We start from the raw sequence: 17,640 nt of genomic DNA, 5'->3' as shown, positions 1-17,640 counted from the left end.
CAAGTATCATATTCGGGTGAAAACTTTCATATTTCTAGCTTCGAGTACACTAACGTGCTGAATTTTTAGCAACATATGCTATCTTTCGCCACAAAAAATAAGTCAAGATATATAAGTGTCAATACAGAAAAATTTTATAATATTTAAGTGACATTCATGATACAAGGCCTAGTTAAAAAAAACGGGTGCACAAGATGTCTACCACGTACGATGTTGAGCGACGAGTCATTACTCCACAAGTCAAGACGGGCATCAAAGTGAAGTTCAGATTTATTTGCAAGTTTGCCATTCAAATTCCTATAACGCACACCGTTGGATCTAACGGACGGTATAGATTGAAATGAGGAAATCGGAACGGTTATACTCTAGGGCTTTATATCTCAGCCGCTGCCCGCAGCTTCAACTCATTTCTCATCTATCATATCATCCAAAATTCTCTGTTCTCTACAATCTCACAAAGAAAAAAAATCATATTCAAGATTATTAATGAGAATTTGTCATGCAATTAGGGAGGATGGTTCTGTTCTTCTCCGCTACACTCTTGATGATGGATGATGTCGATGGTGATGAAATCAAGTTCTCGGATTGGGAGGTTTTGGAAATAATAAAAAGGTGATTTTTTCTTTGTTATTCTAAGATTGTTCAGATTCCAGTCTATCAATTCATTATAAGGGATATGATATTACTTTTATTTGCATCTAATTACTGTTAGAATAGTATATACTGCCACCATAATAATCTGTGGTTAATTTCCTGTTATTATGGCATGTTTATGACTTTGGTTGATGGATTCGCATGTTCTCTTTTCCATATTACTAGTTTTGAATTTTCTTATGTGGACGAACAAAGGGTGGTGACTCAAAGGAAAGAACAAAAGTTTATGTCAAATCATTAGACGGAAGTTTCGAGTGTCTACACAATTTATAACTTACACATAAATGTGCAGAAACCGATTAGTTAATCAATGTGAATCGAGATGGATGTTTGGTTGCTTTATTCATTAGTTATTTGAAAATTTGGTACTTGTTCAGGGAAGAAAAATACCCATCGGTTGTTTACTATTGAAAAGATTTTTGAATGTTTTCAAGTCTGTTTTAACTTGTCTCTCTTTTAACCCAAAATTTTACCCCCACCTATTTAAAAATCCACCCACTTTTCCAAACATCAATGCACCCAATATATCTCATCCCACTTATTTTTAAACCTAACATGTATGATACCCTCATTCTTTATACTATATTTACCCAATAAATTAAAAATTTCCAAACTACCCTTCATCCCCAAATATAACCGGTCTCTTCCTCTCTCTCTCCTCCATTTCACTTTCCCAAATAGAGCGATCCCTGTAGAGCCCTAAGAGCGATTCTCAAAACCCACAAATCGATCTCAAATTTCTGGTAAATAATTATCCTTAATCTCTCTAGATGGCATAAAGGCACCCTCTCCCTCTTAGTTTGGCATCACACGCCTCTCGCGCTCTTATTTTGGTGCATCACGACGAGGTAATTTCAACTTTCTAGCGAAGGAGAAAAGATCATTGTCGCAGAGAAATTTTTAGATAAATTTGGCAGTTAATAAATAATTTTCCTGATTTATAAAGGAACTAAGCCTCGGTTGAGAGATTCACTAGTAAATTGTTTTGATTTGTTTTAGTTAGGTTTTCCTTTTTCTTCTTTTTGTCTTGTAATCTTTTAGTAAAAAAAACTATAACTCTAGTTTCTTTTAGGAAAAAATTTTAAAAAAAGAATTTGTTTTGGTGTATGCGAACTTGGATTATGGATAATACCAATCGTTTAATTCGTTTTGAACCAATTGAAGAAATGACTAATCAACCTGTTCTCCAAGATATATGTTATCCAACTAGGAATGCAATCCCTTCTTGCATTAAGCTCCCTGAAGCAAACGGAACTAATTTTGAGCTTAGACCGTATTATATAATCATGCATCCAAAATTCGTAAGAAATGAAACCGAAGATGCTTATATCTTTATTTCCGAGTTTGAGGAAGTGTGTCTTATGATTAAAATTAGAGAACTATCTGAAAATGCGATCAAACTCTGATTTATTCCATTTGTTCTAAAGGACAAGGTCAAGAAATGGTTGTATAGTTGCCCACAAATTCTATCTCAACATGAGATGATATGTCACTGTTTTTCTAAAGAAATTTGTCCCTATCCACAAAACGGTTAAGCTAAGATTTTGACAGATTTTGTTATAGCTTACCCACAAATTTTTTATTTATTTTTTTGGAATTTTGATATTAAAATATTATTTTTCCTTTTTCTTTTTTTTTTCTGTAGATGCCACCCAGAAAGAGATCCCGGGCTGATTCATCATCTTCTCAAGAACTTTCTGATACCGACATAGATAGACCCATAATTCTGGCCAGAATTGTGGGTCTTAATGTTCACTTTGAGAGAGGTTTTCAGATCAGTGCATTGCAGACATCAATCTACACTTACCATGTTAACTGCAGTAGGTATTCACGGCATGATGACTAAACCCCTAGAGAAAGCAAATATTTCATTAGTCCATGAGTTCTATTCTGGATGGGAAATTGATCCAGATAGAGAATTTTCAGCTTTTTCTGTAGTGAGGGGTGTTAGGGTTTTTGATCTTCCCACTATCCATGCTACCATTGATCTTGCAGAACTACTGACTGATGTACCAGATTATTTTCACTTAGCCTCCACATTACAGCCTGGTACACCAGAATATAATAACATGTCCATGACTTTGTGTGGGAGGATCTTTACATCTAGTTTCGGTTCAGGAAATCTCAAACCAGAATACAGATTACTTAATCTTTTCCTGAACTTTGATTTGAAACTCACCACTGCATACTCTGTCATTACCATCCACAATATACTCTTCTTTTTTGGATAGCCACTGGTCAGCATTTTGATATAACGAGGATTATATTTGTGTGGATGCGCTCATCAGTGGAGGATGTGTTGGATTGGGTCAGGACTGTCTGCATCACGAGCTCATCTCATTTACCCTTATTTCATTACTAGACTCTGCCATAGATTTCACGTTCCAGTATTTGCAGATGATAGACTAGAACCAGGGAAGGGGTTATTAAATGATCAGATTGTGAGGAGCATTTCAGGGCGAGATCAGATCGGTTCTTTAGGTAGAGATCCTCTCAGCACCAACCAGTTACACATGATCCCATTCGTGAAGAGTTGGAAAGGATGCGGAGTCGTATGCACAGGATGCAGATTTATATGCACAGGATGCAGGGTCAGATGAACTACACCACCGAAACCTTAGCATATTTGGCGAGAGAGTGGCAGAGGGAACATGGAGATACAGCTGGACCTCCACCTGAGCTTTAGAGTTTTTATCACACCGCTTCAGTCTGATGATTTCCCAGGAGAGGATGAGGTAGGATCGAGTTCAGCAGCTGCCGCTGATGATGTGGATGACGATCTATTTAGGATCGAGTTCAGCAGCTGCCGCTGATGATGTGGATGACGATCTATTTGGAGATGAGCAGTGAGAGATGTTCTTTTTACCCAGACTTTGATTTTTATTTCGGCATGTACTTATAAACTGTGATATATTGTTAGTATTTGCTTTTAGGACAATGCAAAATCTGGGTGTGGGGTGTAGGCAAGGTTTTAAATATCGGATATCGGGGAAATATCGGATGACCAAAATTCATATCGGATTGCGGATATCGGGGAAATATCGGGGATATGTGGTAAATATCGGAATGCCATAATGAATGTTTGCACACATAGTATAATGCAATAAAATGTAATCTCAACATATGTAATGAAATTTAAGCATACAAACTATGAATAATATATGTTTAGGATCACTAATCAACCTTCTAAAACAAACAAAAGTGTAAAACAACGTTGCAACATTCGATCTGCTTTTTTTAGGGCAAAATGTCATTTGATATAATGGGAAAATCTTGATATCTCGCCCAAAAATTTCAAACACGGTATATTATTTTGTAATAAGTTATATAAAAAGATATATTGGTCCACATATCGGCTAATATATCGGCCATAACGGGGATTTATCACTCAAAATAGCCAAAAAACGGTAAAGGATATTTAAAGACCATATCGGTTGCGGCAAGCCCTGTAAAAGGATATATCGGGGGATATATCAGGCCATGTCGGGGATATTTAAAACAATGGGTGTAGGCTAGTTAGCTTTTTCTTTGTATTTTGCTAGTTAGTACTTTGTTTCAGTAATTTTTTTTAGCATTTGTCTTTTATTAGTTAAATTTAAAAAAAAGTCACTTACCAAATTAATAGAGTTAAGTAATAATTGATCTAATTGGTAGATTTTAAATTTTCTAATTCCTAGTTAGTGATATACTCAAGTCCACCTTTTATAATAACTCCAAATAAATTTCTTAAGAAATAATTTTTCAAAGTAGTATACTTTACTTAAGCCTTCTATCTTATAAAGCCTAAGTTGACTGAGTAATTAAGCCCAATGAGTATTTCTATACTTAATGACCTAAGCTCAATTGGGTTGAGATTCATTGACCTAAAACTCGTTAAATGATCACTTAGAAAGCCCGATTGAAGAAAAAAAAATCACGAAGAAATAAAGAGTGAAAAAAATGATGATAACACTAACCATTTTTTATATATATTGTTATATTTGTATATATGGTATTGAAAAATAATTTTTGATCAAGAGACTTTAAAGTTATTTAAAACAAAGAGTAAGGCATGTTCTTTTCAAAAACTTTTAAATTAATTTCTAAGTTTGACTTTGTTTTGTATTGCTATAATGAAAAGATTTTCTAGGAGATTTACCTTGGACTTATATATAAAAACGTTTTCTTGAGTAATAACTAGATTCAATTAGAATGTCTAAATATATCAAAGAAAATTAGTTATTTACTGACTTTTTTAAATTGGCAAGTTGACCGAATTTTGTGGTTATATTCACTGCAAACCCTCACGAGACTACAACTCGTCCACTAGGATAACCTAGGGGTTTAAAAGCTTGTTGTATGCGTTAAATACAACTGCGATTCCTACGAAAGCGAGTTAGGATTTTTAATTTCCTTCTTTGCTAGAGGAATAGTAAAAGTTTAGGTGTGGGGGTATTTGATAACCATATTTTTATTATAATTTTATATCCTTATTATTTATTTTATGTGAATAAATATACCACTAATAATTATTTTTATTTTTAATTGCAATTTAATCAAAAATAAAGCCTAAGGTCCATTTTCTCATCAAAAGCCCAGAAATATTAATGAAGAAAACAAGCATCAAGCCTAAAAGCCAAAAGCCCAAAACCAAACAATGTGAAAATCTGCGGGTTACAAATGGAAGAAGCTGCACATCGATGCCAGCATCGATGACCGTATCGATGCTGGTATCGATAACATCGTCAGTCTGTTATGAATCTAAGGCTGAAATTCAAGATATTTGGATAATATTTCGATCCAATGGCTCACATTCATTGATGTTTACTATAAATAGGGGTAGGGAGTGAGGGGTTAGTGGTGTGAAAAATTTTATAACTCCATTTGGAGAGGAGGGTTACTCTTAATTGAGAAGACCTTCCAAAAATTATAACTTTTTGGTGCAATCAATAAAAGAATTTTTTCACCACTTTAAATTTTCTTCTCTTTGTTTGATGATGATGATGGAGATGAAGATCAATTTGAAAGTTTGCTTTTATTTTTCTCTTTTATTTCTTTGTAGTAATTTCTTTCTTATTGCTTGTTAGTTTAGATTTACATTCATGTCTTGTAGAGTATATTTATTTTCTTGTCTTTATTTTATGCATTTTTAATTTGTAGAGTAGATTTACTTTTTTGTATTTTTATTTCTTTTGCAATTTAGTTAGATTTATTTCTTGTTCATATTGTAAAGTTCATTGTTCTTATTTCTTTTTTTTAATTAGTTCTTATTCTTTTCATTTCATTCATTGTTTTTATTTCTTAAGATGTGGAACTAATTCTTGTAGGAATCTTAGATATGAATTGTATGTGGAACTAATTGCTATGTACAAAGCTATTTGATGCTAAACTTACATAGGAGCAGGACACTATAACAATTTGATCCTAGTCCTACATATGAGCATGATACTCGGTTTTAGAAAAGTATGATAAAGGTTAATCTTGCTTCTCAGTTGCACTCAAGAAATAGGGATCCTTCACGTATGATATGTTTATCTCTTCAACCCAATGAGATCAGGTCTGCAAGCAATATTTGTATGCAATATCATCTTATTCAAAAGTAGACTATATATATATTTGGTATTTCTCCTCTTAATACTAATTATTATATGATCATTGTTGATGTGGTCATTGATGATGCTCTGATTTGTCCCTATATATGCAAGTTTCTTTCTCATCTAACTAAAGCTCTAAGTCCTGATCATCTTATCATGTATAAACCACATAGCGCACCAACTATGAAACAAGTAACTAAAGCTCTAAGTCCTGATCATCTTATCATGTATAAACCACATAGCGCACCAACTATGAAACAAGCAAAAATGCACATAAGAATTTAAAGCTATCGCTTTGTATAGCAATTACCAGTACAAAGCTTTGTAAAGCAATTATCAATAATGTTGTTATAGCTTTGTAAATATCAGATTGGATATTTCACCCCTGGAGGTATGTCTCAGGACCTAGCGTGCAGAGTAAAAGACCAAAAACACAAATCCAACCATGATTATACTTTTTTAAACTAATTTGTCTGGTTGGTTTTGAATGTTCTCACTTTTATTAGCATATCATGAGATAATTTTATTAGTTTGTTATAACTTTCATTGATACAATACTAAAATTGCCTCATGTTTTAATTTGTTTGCAGTGAAGCTATGGACTATGGAGGTAGTCAGAATTCCGTCCAATGTGGTCTACTTTCGGGGCCTAATTCACAATCATATTTCGTCCACTTTGTCAGAGGATCATCAGACAGCCCTTCGAGGTACCCGTTCTATGGATATATTGATGTTCTTGATGTTCCAATCCAGCCATTTCTAGTTGATTGCTTGTTGGAAGTTTTTGATATTGAAAAAAGCAATTTCAAAATTGGAGGAAAGTGGACCTACTTTGGTGTTGAGGATGTCGGGTGGATTACGGGGCTTTCGATGGGAGGATCTATAATAGATACGAGGTCCATAGAAGTGATCGTGAGACAATCTATAAACATGTCCTTTCATTTAGGACAAAGGCAGAAATTGAGGAGAATGGGAAGCGTAGGACTAGAAGAGGAAAGAAAAAAAATTTGATGATGGAAAGAAGAAGGTTGTTTCTGCTAGACGAGATAGCATGACTGAACTTATCGAGGAGATGGCCAAGCGTAGAGATCCCATTTTGCCACAAATGTTTGTGGCTTTCATTATAGGCTTTAAATTATGCCCCTAAAGTAATTAGGGTTATCCTTTGTTTGCATTTAGATATTGCTGAAAAATTGGAAACTCTTAAGGAGTATAATTGGGTTGAAGTTGTATATAATGTCTTGCATACTGAAATGAAAAAGGCTAGGAAGACTATCACTAAGAGGTCCTAGGAAAAGCCATCTAGAGGTGGTTATATGGGCGGTTTTACCTCGGTTTTGGTGGTAAGTGAAACTTTTATATATTTATTTATGCCATTTAGTCGTATTTTGACAGATTTGATTTTATGAGTTTGTGGATAAGTTGAGCGTTCGCATAGGAGCCGAATGCCTACCACCCATCCTAACCTTCGACAAGTATTCATAAAGTTTACGAAGGAATGCAGAGTCGGATTTTGTTAGAGACCCGGCTAACCGGCTAATTTTAGGAAGTGTAATAATAACTCGAGGGTGCAAAAATTTCATGAGAGGGTTACTGAAGTTGCCATTACTGAAGCTGTCACTACAGAATTCAATGGAAAGGTATAATTTTTTATATGTTTAATTTTTAATGTGCTTGTTATAAAATTTGAACTTATGATGGATGTTTGTGTTTTCTCTATGTGGCTGTATATCAAGTTTCCATTGGTGCTCTTTTTTACTAAAAATCTGAATAGTCATTCACATAGATTAATGAGCGGAAGTTTTCTTTCATGTATGTTTGAATTTTTTTATTATCTTTCTTGATGGAGAACCCTACGCTAGATGGAATTTTCCATCTACCATGCTATCTTAAAATCCCCTCAAGTAGAATTCTTCTACTTTGCTTCCTCTTTCTTATCCTTTGTAGTTCGTTTCTCAATCTCTATTCTCTGTCATCTCTATAAACATAGACGATCTCGCAGAAATTTATTCCATCAATGGATAAAAATCCATAATAATATTTAATATATCTCACTGAAATGTTGATCATGCTTAAAAAAGTATACAATACGTACAGTAAGAAAATATTTTATATTTGGTATTCATTAGTGAATTTAACTAGACTTGGCTTATTTATGTGTAGGTAATCACTCAAGCTAATTTGGAAACACTCATATAAAATAGTGGAATTAGACCTTCTATTGAATATGAAGGGGGAATTATTTCGTGAAAAGTAAGAGGATGTTAATGGTGATGATGTAGATGAGGATGACGGGGATGAGGAAGGTGATAAAATGGAATTAAAATTATTTAATTAAAATTGGTTACATTTTTATCATTTTCATGTAATTTCACAAGTTTTTTAGGAGAAGTTAAAATTGTATTAAATCATATGTAACAACTTTCTTGTATTTTACTTTTGTCACCACTTACATGTATACAAACACCTATAATGTTGAAATCAAGTCATTTTCTCACTTTCATTTTTTACTTGCATGCAAGCAAACATCCTCTTAAGGGTAATGATCTCCCTTTTCATCCAAAGACTTGGATGATCATCTCAATAAATTTTCATGTCAGAAGTGTAATGAATAAGATAGTTAAGTTGCAAAGTAGGTTGTGGGTGTAAGTAGAAGAAGAATGGTTTTTTCAACTAGTGCAGTAAGTTCCGTGCACATTTGCAGCATCTAAACTCTAGTAGAATAAAAGAGTTGTGAAATAAATGGATGAGTATAGAAGCAAAATGTGACTTCTTTTCTTGATAAAGAATTCTAGTTTTTCAGGATAAAAGAGTTCTAGTTTTTAAGCTAGCATCTATGTAGATATGAGTGTTGAATATTTTATCTTTAATCCTAACTATTTTATTTTATATTAAGCTAGCATCTATGTAGATATGAGTGTTGAATATTTTATCTTTAATCCTAACTATTTTATTTTATATTAATGAAAATATGTTATGCAAGTTGTAGGTACTTGCAGATTCTTCTATTGGAGATGCAGAGAACTCTTGGATTTTTTGGACCTCATACAATTTGAGATAATGTCATTTCCATTAATTTGAGTTCTTATTGCCATGTGTGTTTGTGTGTGTATATATATATATATATATAGATAGAGAGAGATTAATGGGTATCATTGTCATAGGAGAAGATTTTCCTCATTGTCGTATATGTGGTATAGAGAGAGATTAATGGGTATCCTTGTCATAGGAGGGGATTTCCTCCTTGACCCCTATGTGACACAATCCCCACCATCCTCATAAAGTAGGAGAGAGAGAGTGTGTGAGTTGGTAGGGATTTGTGCCTACTTTATGAGGATGGTGGTGATTGTGTCACATGGGTGACAAGGAGGGAAATCTTCTCCTATGACAATGATACCCATTAATCTCTCTCTATATATCTATATATATACATAAGAATACTAGATATGAGCTAGCAGCTTATTTTGCAATACAAGCTACCAGCCCGCCCCGAATGGTGACAAGCAGGAGGGCCTCACACGGGATTATCCAGCGCCGCCCAATTTGCCAAAATGATATTGTCAGCTGTGATATACTATATATATTATATTATATGATATATATATATATATATAATAGATATATATATACTTATATATAGTAATATATAGTAGTATATATGGAAAGTGTTCTAAGGTGACACCCATTAGTTAATCATTCTAAGACGCAGGCCTAAAATCACATGCATTGAACTACATTATGGGCATGACGCTCCGCTTAAGAACTTGAGTTCTCACGTGATTCTATAAGACCCAACACCATGGCAATTTGGCGGAAAGACGCACGGGTGCAACTCATCATCATTTGCAGCGCCTACGTCGAGCCATGGTGAAAGGTTCTATTTCATTCGAAGAAGCCGTTAAGAATTGATGTGAGGTGCGATGAAGGTCAAGACGACTACGGGGTTCCACTAAACTTGGTGTTGTTGGTGTGTTAGAATAGTGTAGATCAAGTTTAACGGAGGAGCGATCATCTATAATGTCGAGCTCAATGCATGTGGATTTTTAGGCCGTCCCCTTAGGGATGATATCTAAGGGCGTCACTTTAGGGAACACTTCTTCCATATATATTATGTATAGTATATTATATATGATATGATTATATATATATATATATATATATATATATATATAGTATATATATATATATATATATATTATGAGGAAAAAAATAGGTTATGCTTCTGTACAAGCACAAAAAAATTTGTGCTTCGTAGATGAAGTAGGTTGAAAATAATAAAAACCATAATCCCCGTCACTTATTCAAATGTATGTATACTATATATATGCAGAAAATATAGTATGCTTGTACCAGCACAAAAATTTGTGCCTTCGTAATGACAGCTAGCATAATCCCCTCCACTATTTTCAAATGCGTTGATATCCGTCAATGCACTCCTCAAGCCCATATGTGAATGTTGGTCCCCCTATTTGCAACTAGTGCCGAAGAGATTGCTGCCACCTCACTACCAAGCATATCCAATATATATATATTATATATATGATATATATATAGTATATTGATATAGTATATATATAGTATATATTATTATATGATATAGTTATATTATATATATATATATAAGTGTTCCTAAGGACGCCCTTATATAATTCATCTTAAGGAACGCGGCCTAAAATCACATGATTGAGCTACATTGTGCGCAGTGATCCGCTCGCTTAAACGGTGATCCTACATATTTTAACCCCAACACCCAAGTTTGGGGTGAATCCCGTTTCGTTTAACCCTTCATCCACTTGTCGATAATTTAACGTTTAGAGATGAATAGAACATTTTTCACATGTGCTCGACGTGAGGGTCTCCAAACGACGAATGGGTTCACCCCCAAACGTTGGTGTGTTGGGGTTTTGAATATGTAGATCAAATTTAACGGAGCGGATCATCGCACAATAGTAGCGCTCAATCATGTGTATTTTAGGCCCGCGTCCTTTAGATGACTATCTGAGGCGCTCCACCTGTAGGGAACAATTTCCATATAGTAGTATATATATATATTATTATATATATATTATATATATATATTATATATATAGTATATTATATATAGAGAAGGAAGAGAGAGAGAGATTAATGGGATCGCTTGTTCATAGGAGGGGATTTCCTCACTTACTGACTGCCTCTAAAATCCATCATGATTTGGAGCGGTATATAAATGATCGCTCCGGTTGAACGTTGATCTTACATATTTCTAAAACCCCAACACACAAGTTTGCGGGTGAACCCGTCGTCGTTTGGACCTTCATCCACTCGTATCATTTTAACGAGTTTTGAATGAATAGACTTTTGCACATGGCTCGATGGAGGATCAAACGACGACGGGTTCACCCCCAAACTTGGTTTGTCGGTTTCAGAAATATGTTAGATTCAAGTTCAAGCGGGCGGAGTCATCCACGAATGCTCGGCTGCATTATGTGATTTTAGAGGGCCGTCATAGAAGAAGATCCCCCCTCCTATGACAGGGATACTCATTAAATCTCAGTATCCTAGTATATATGATACTATACTATAGTAGTTATTATAGTATGATATATATATATATATATTATATATATATATATATATATTATATAGTTATAGATATGTATATATATACACATGATAGCAGGTATGATGTATTGTTATAGGTATATTATATATATACACATACATGATATGTATGTATATGTATTATGCTATACTACCATATACATACATATACATATACCTATATATATAGTATAGTAATTATATATATATTATATATATATAAATATATATATATATAAATATAATATATCAGCTTATGAGAAAATGTATGTATAGTATATTATATATGATATGATTATATATATATATATATATATATATATATATATAGTATATATATATATATATATATATTATGAGGAAAAAAATAGGTTATGCTTCTGTACAAGCACAAAAAAATTTGTGCTTCGTAGATGAAGTAGGTTGAAAATAATAAAAACCATAATCCCCGTCACTTATTCAAATGTATGTATACTATATATATGCAGAAAATATAGTATGCTTGTACCAGCACAAAAATTTGTGCCTTCGTAATGACAGCTAGCATAATCCCCTCCACTATTTTCAAATGCGTTGATATCCGTCAATGCACTCCTCAAGCCCATATGTGAATGTTGGTCCCCCTATTTGCAACTAGTGCCGAAGAGATTGCTGCCACCTCACTACCAAGCATATCCAATATATATATATTATATATATGATATATATATAGTATATTGATATAGTATATATATAGTATATATTATTATATGATATAGTTATATTATATATATATATATAAGTGTTCCTAAGGACGCCCTTATATAATTCATCTTAAGGAACGCGGCCTAAAATCACATGATTGAGCTACATTGTGCGCAGTGATCCGCTCGCTTAAACGGTGATCCTACATATTTTAACCCCAACACCCAAGTTTGGGGTGAATCCCGTTTCGTTTAACCCTTCATCCACTTGTCGATAATTTAACGTTTAGAGATGAATAGAACATTTTTCCACATGGTGCTCGACCGTATGGTCCAAACCGACGATGGGTTCACGCCCAAACGTTGGTGTGTTGGGGTGTTTTAATATGTAGATCAAGTTTAACGGCAGGCGGATCATCGCACAATAGTAGGCGCTCAATCATGTTGAATTTTAAGGCCCGCTGTCCTTAGATGACTTATCTGAGGCGCTCACCTTAGGAACAACCTCTTCTCATATAGTAGTATATATAGTATATATAATATATATATTATATATATATATTATATATATAGTATATTATATATAGAGAAGGAAGAGAGAGAGAGATTAATGGGATCGCTTGTTCATAGGAGGGGATTTCCTCACTTACTGACTGCCTCTAAAATCCATCATGATTTGGAGCGGTATATAAATGATCGCTCCGGTTGAACGTTGATCTTACATATTTCTAAAACCCCAACACACAAGTTTGCGGGTGAACCCGTCGTCGTTTGGACCTTCATCCACTCGTATCATTTTAACGAGTTTTGAATGAATAGACTTTTGCACATGGCTCGATGGAGGATCAAACGACGACGGGTTCACCCCCAAACTTGGTTTGTCGGTTTCAGAAATATGTTAGATTCAAGTTCAAGCGGGCGGAGTCATCCACGAATGCTCGGCTGCATTATGTGATTTTAGAGGGCCGTCATAGAAGAAGATCCCCCCTCCTATGACAGGGATACTCATTAAATCTCAGTATCCTAGTATATATGATACTATACTATAGTAGTTATTATAGTATGATATATATATATATATATTATATATATATATATATATATTATATAGTTATAGATATGTATATATATACACATGATAGCAGGTATGATGTATTGTTATAGGTATATTATATATATACACATACATGATATGTATGTATATGTATTATGCTATACTACCATATACATACATATACATATACCTATATATATAGTATAGTAATTATATATATATTATATATATATAAATATATATATATATAAATATAATATATCAGCTTATGAGAAAATGGTCTTATCTTTAATGAATCAAAAGCAACACATTGAAGTTGTAATTTCTAAACAATCTGATCAAGCAAAAACAGAGTATCATATTCACTTGACTGCTACAATAGATTGCATTCAATTTCTTTTACATCAGGATTAGCTTTTCGAGGCCGTGATAAGTCTGATACATCAAATAAACCAAGGGAACTTTCTTGAGATTTTATGATTTTTAGCTGATCATAATGAGTCTATTAATAGGATTTTAAAAGGTGCTCGTCGGAATGTAATAATAGCACCTAATATCCAAAAAGATATTGTGTGCAGCTGCTGAGGAGATTATTTGGGCTATTATTAATGAACTTTATGCCATTATGATTGTTGAGTCTTGCGACATATCCGTTAAAGAACTAGTGACTATTGTTTTACGTTATATAAACAAGAAAGGGTGTGTTGTAGAATATTTGGTCTTGTTCATATTTCTAATACAACTGCTTTATCACTTAAGGAAGCTTTGGAGATCGTATTTGCAAAATATAGGCTGAGCTTTCAAAATTTTAGGGGAGAATGCTACGATGGGGCAAACAATATGCAATGAGAATTTATTGGACCTAAAAGTCTAATTTTGAAAGAGAATCAATGTGCCTATTACATACATTGTTTTGCTCATCCATGAAAATTATAAAGAATCAAAAGCTCAATCATATCAGAGATGAATGGTTGAATGATTGTTTAGTTACATATATTAAGAAAGACATATTTGATAATGTAGAAAATGAGAAAATCATACATGTATTAAAGCATGAGACCACATCGAGAAAAACTATAAAGGATTGTTGCGGGGGCTTTGTGGTTCTTTGTTAATTTTTGTGGTGAAAATGAAAACAATCATGTATGGATATGAATAAAATAGTGAAAAGTATCATGTCTTGATGTTTTTGTGACTATTATATAAATAAGTTTTCTTATTGCTAGAATTTATATTATATAAATTATTAGTTTTATGCATAATGATTATGTGCCCTTATAGGAAATTTTTCTGGATCTATTCCTGACTTCAGTCTTTTTGTCTAGAGATCCAAAATTTTCCCCATTTATAAAAAATAACTTTTTTTTGCCTATAAGCTCAAAGTTTTACTCTCATTCATTTTTAAACCTTTTGAGCTCAAAATACTCTACCCTAAGTTTTAGGGTATTTTATTTCTAAACTCATGCATTTCCCAAAAGGTTTTTTGGCTAATAACCCCAAGTTTTTTTCACCATAGCTATTTTAAACTCGCCCACTTTCAATAAAATTGTTAGATAAAAAATACTCCATTGAATTTTTTTATAACTGTGACATTCCCACGTGAGTTTGATAGTGACCTTTCTAAGAGAAAGGTTTAGTCCCACATCGGTGGGTGAAGGGAAAAATTTAGGCTTTATATAGTGAAGCTAAAAACTCAAGTGTAACATCGGCTAGTCGATTTTGGCAGTGGTTTGAGCCAAACAACGCGTTACACTCGGTGGGTCCCATAGCTTGCACACATCAACGGGCCCGCGGGTCCGGGACGTAACAAATGGTATCAGAGTAGTTGTCAGCCGGAAGTGTGGAGCTAAGTGCTATGCGGTGCTAAATGCTACACTGTGTGATGGGAGCCACCTCTAGAGCATGTAGGAGCTACCTCTAGAGTCCACATCGCCTGGTAGCCTGGGATGTGCTAATTATCATGCCACGATGAGAATGTTGCCTTTGTAAGGTGGGGTGAATGTGACATTCCCACGTGAGTTTGATATTGACCTTTCCAAGAGAAAGGTTTAGTCCCACATCGGTGGGTGAAGGGAAAAATTAAGGCTTTATATAGTGAAGCTAAAGACTCAAGTGTAACATCGGCTAGTCGATTTTGGCAGTGGTTTGAGCCAAACAGCGCATTACACTCGGTGGGTCTCACGGCTTGCACACGTCAACGGGCCCGTGGGTCCGGGGCGTGACAATAACACTTTGCATTTCACTAGTTTGATATACATTGTATGTTGTTATAATTTGCTTTAAGCTAACATATTATTGTCCAAAGTGATTATATATGGTATATTTTTAAACCAAATGGTTAAAATCAATAGTTTTTTTAGTTTTTCTTAATTAATATTGCGATATCACAAATAGTATATGTTTTTTTTGCATGTATGATTAAAGTTTCACCCCGTTTATTTTTAAACTCACTCACTTCCAAATACAAGTTGTTAGCTTATAAACTCAAAGTTTTACCACCAATTTACTCTTGAATTATCACATTTCAAAAATCACTTTTATACACCAAATACTTAATTGACTTATATATAATTCAAATCTGTATTAAGTTGTTGGTGATTTACTATTTTTACTGTGATTTTGCTACATGTTTGTTCTAAATTGATCGGCACGTAGTTCAGTTTAAACAAAATCCTTAAGCTATTATTATTAAAAAGTTTGTATTTTATACTAATATTGCAGTAATATGTCATTCCATAGATAATGGTCATTGCTTGTCACATGGTTTTGGTAAAATGTGTTTGAAGTTATGAAATAAAACGGTGCTATGTTTATGTTAAAATTGTTTGTTAGACTACATTCTTTTTTGGTTGACGAGGGAACTTTCTTATAATGCTACGGACCATGCGTATCAAAGCCCAAGGTGTGGCTAAGGGGCATCCCCCAATGCATGTTCTTGGGTATTTCAGGAAATTAAATTTTTATTGGTGCTCCTTAGGAGAGTCAAACCTGAGACATTAGAGTAGTTTGTTAGTCTACTTTGATATCATGGTTTGCGTTACGTCCACATGTTTATCTTCAAAAAAACATTGCTGTATGACCCCAAAAAAAATCGTTTCCACGTTAAGGCAATTATAAGGCTAAATAACACTTAAATGCTGTAGTGCGTGGAGGAAGCCAAAACACCGATGTGCTTCGAGAAACCAAACCAATCGCCGATAGAGAAGGCCACTAACAATTCAAAATAACGACATAAACACAAACAACCAATTTTAACGTGGTTCGGCAAATTGCCTACGTCTACGGGGTAAGAAGGGAATGAGGTTTTTACTAATAGAAAAGAAGAGTACAAACTGAGATTACAAATCACTCAAAGCAATCAACTAATCTCACCAACAAAACTCTTAATCTCTCCAAATAAAACCCTAAACAAATAGCTCAGAAAATACCTCTTTTCTGTGCTTCAAATATCCACCCAACAATTACCAATCAAAGCCAAAGAAACCCTAATACGTGTGTTTGTATTTATAGCAAACATCAAACCCAATCAGAAGAGGAAACATCAATCAGGCCCAAACCCGCTACGCGGACGACTGCACATGACGCTGCTGTCGACCGGACAGAAGACAGAAACCTACGAAAACCGATTACAGAGTCCTCGGTTGACCGCCGCACCACTCACTGTCGACCGCCAAAAGTCCAGAAAAAATCACTGTCTCGTGCACGTTCACGGTTGACCGCCGCACCACTTGCGGTCGACCGTGAAACACCCAAACGTGTTTCTTCTTCTCAAAAATCTGTTCTTATCCAAATCTTTCGCGGTTTCTACAATTCTCCACCTCTATGAAGTTTTCCTAAAACTGAGCCGACACCAACCAAAATAAATGTCCCACTTGTTACGTCCAGTACGAAGTGAAACTATTCACGACAACGGATTCAATCCACAATAAGTCAGGAACCCAAATGAGAATGCGAATAAACTCCAAAACATCGGTATCAACCCACCAAATCGGCTGCATCATAAAATGACTGCATACGTATCCTCTTGCCCAAGGAATCAAGCCTTCACGTAGTTCCCCAAAATGACCTCCAAAAACCCTCAATCAAATAGAAG

The 17,640-nt window shown here is 34.3% G+C and overlaps 1 protein-coding gene across 6 annotated transcripts; it reads left to right on the top strand.

The window, feature by feature from the left end:
• LOC109838043 lies at positions 399–8,422 on the top strand. Of its 6 annotated transcripts, none has more exons than XM_020406489.1 (4): positions 399–612; positions 2,300–2,474; positions 6,818–6,934; positions 8,391–8,422. In XM_020406489.1, the coding sequence occupies exons 2-4, from the start codon at positions 2,300–2,302 to the stop codon at positions 8,405–8,407; spliced, it is 309 nt and encodes a 102-aa protein (XP_020262078.1). In that variant the 5' UTR covers positions 399–612; the 3' UTR covers positions 8,408–8,422. The 6 variants fall into 6 exon arrangements, with proteins under 6 accessions (XP_020262078.1, XP_020262080.1, XP_020262077.1 ...); XM_020406491.1 differs by having other exon boundaries at positions 2,300–2,478; positions 8,391–8,409; XM_020406488.1 differs by lacking the exon at positions 8,391–8,422 and adding an exon at positions 7,623–7,967 and having other exon boundaries at positions 2,300–2,478.

Source organism: Asparagus officinalis, chromosome 4 (genome assembly GCF_001876935.1).
Source record: "Asparagus officinalis chromosome 4, Aspof.V1, whole genome shotgun sequence".
NCBI lineage: Eukaryota > Viridiplantae > Streptophyta > Magnoliopsida > Asparagales > Asparagaceae > Asparagus > Asparagus officinalis.
This window is presented reverse-complemented; position numbering and strand designations above follow the sequence as displayed.

Bases quoted from the DNA above. Each gene is read 5' to 3' on its own strand.
- LOC109838043 (XM_020406485.1), top strand. From the start codon at position 2,300: ATGCCACCCAGAAAGAGATCCCGGGCTGATTCATCATCTTCTCAAGAA. The intron at 2,479-6,817 runs GTATTCACGGCA...ATTTGTTTGCAG, and splicing joins TACCATGTTAACTGCAGTAG to TGAAGCTATGGACTATGGAG.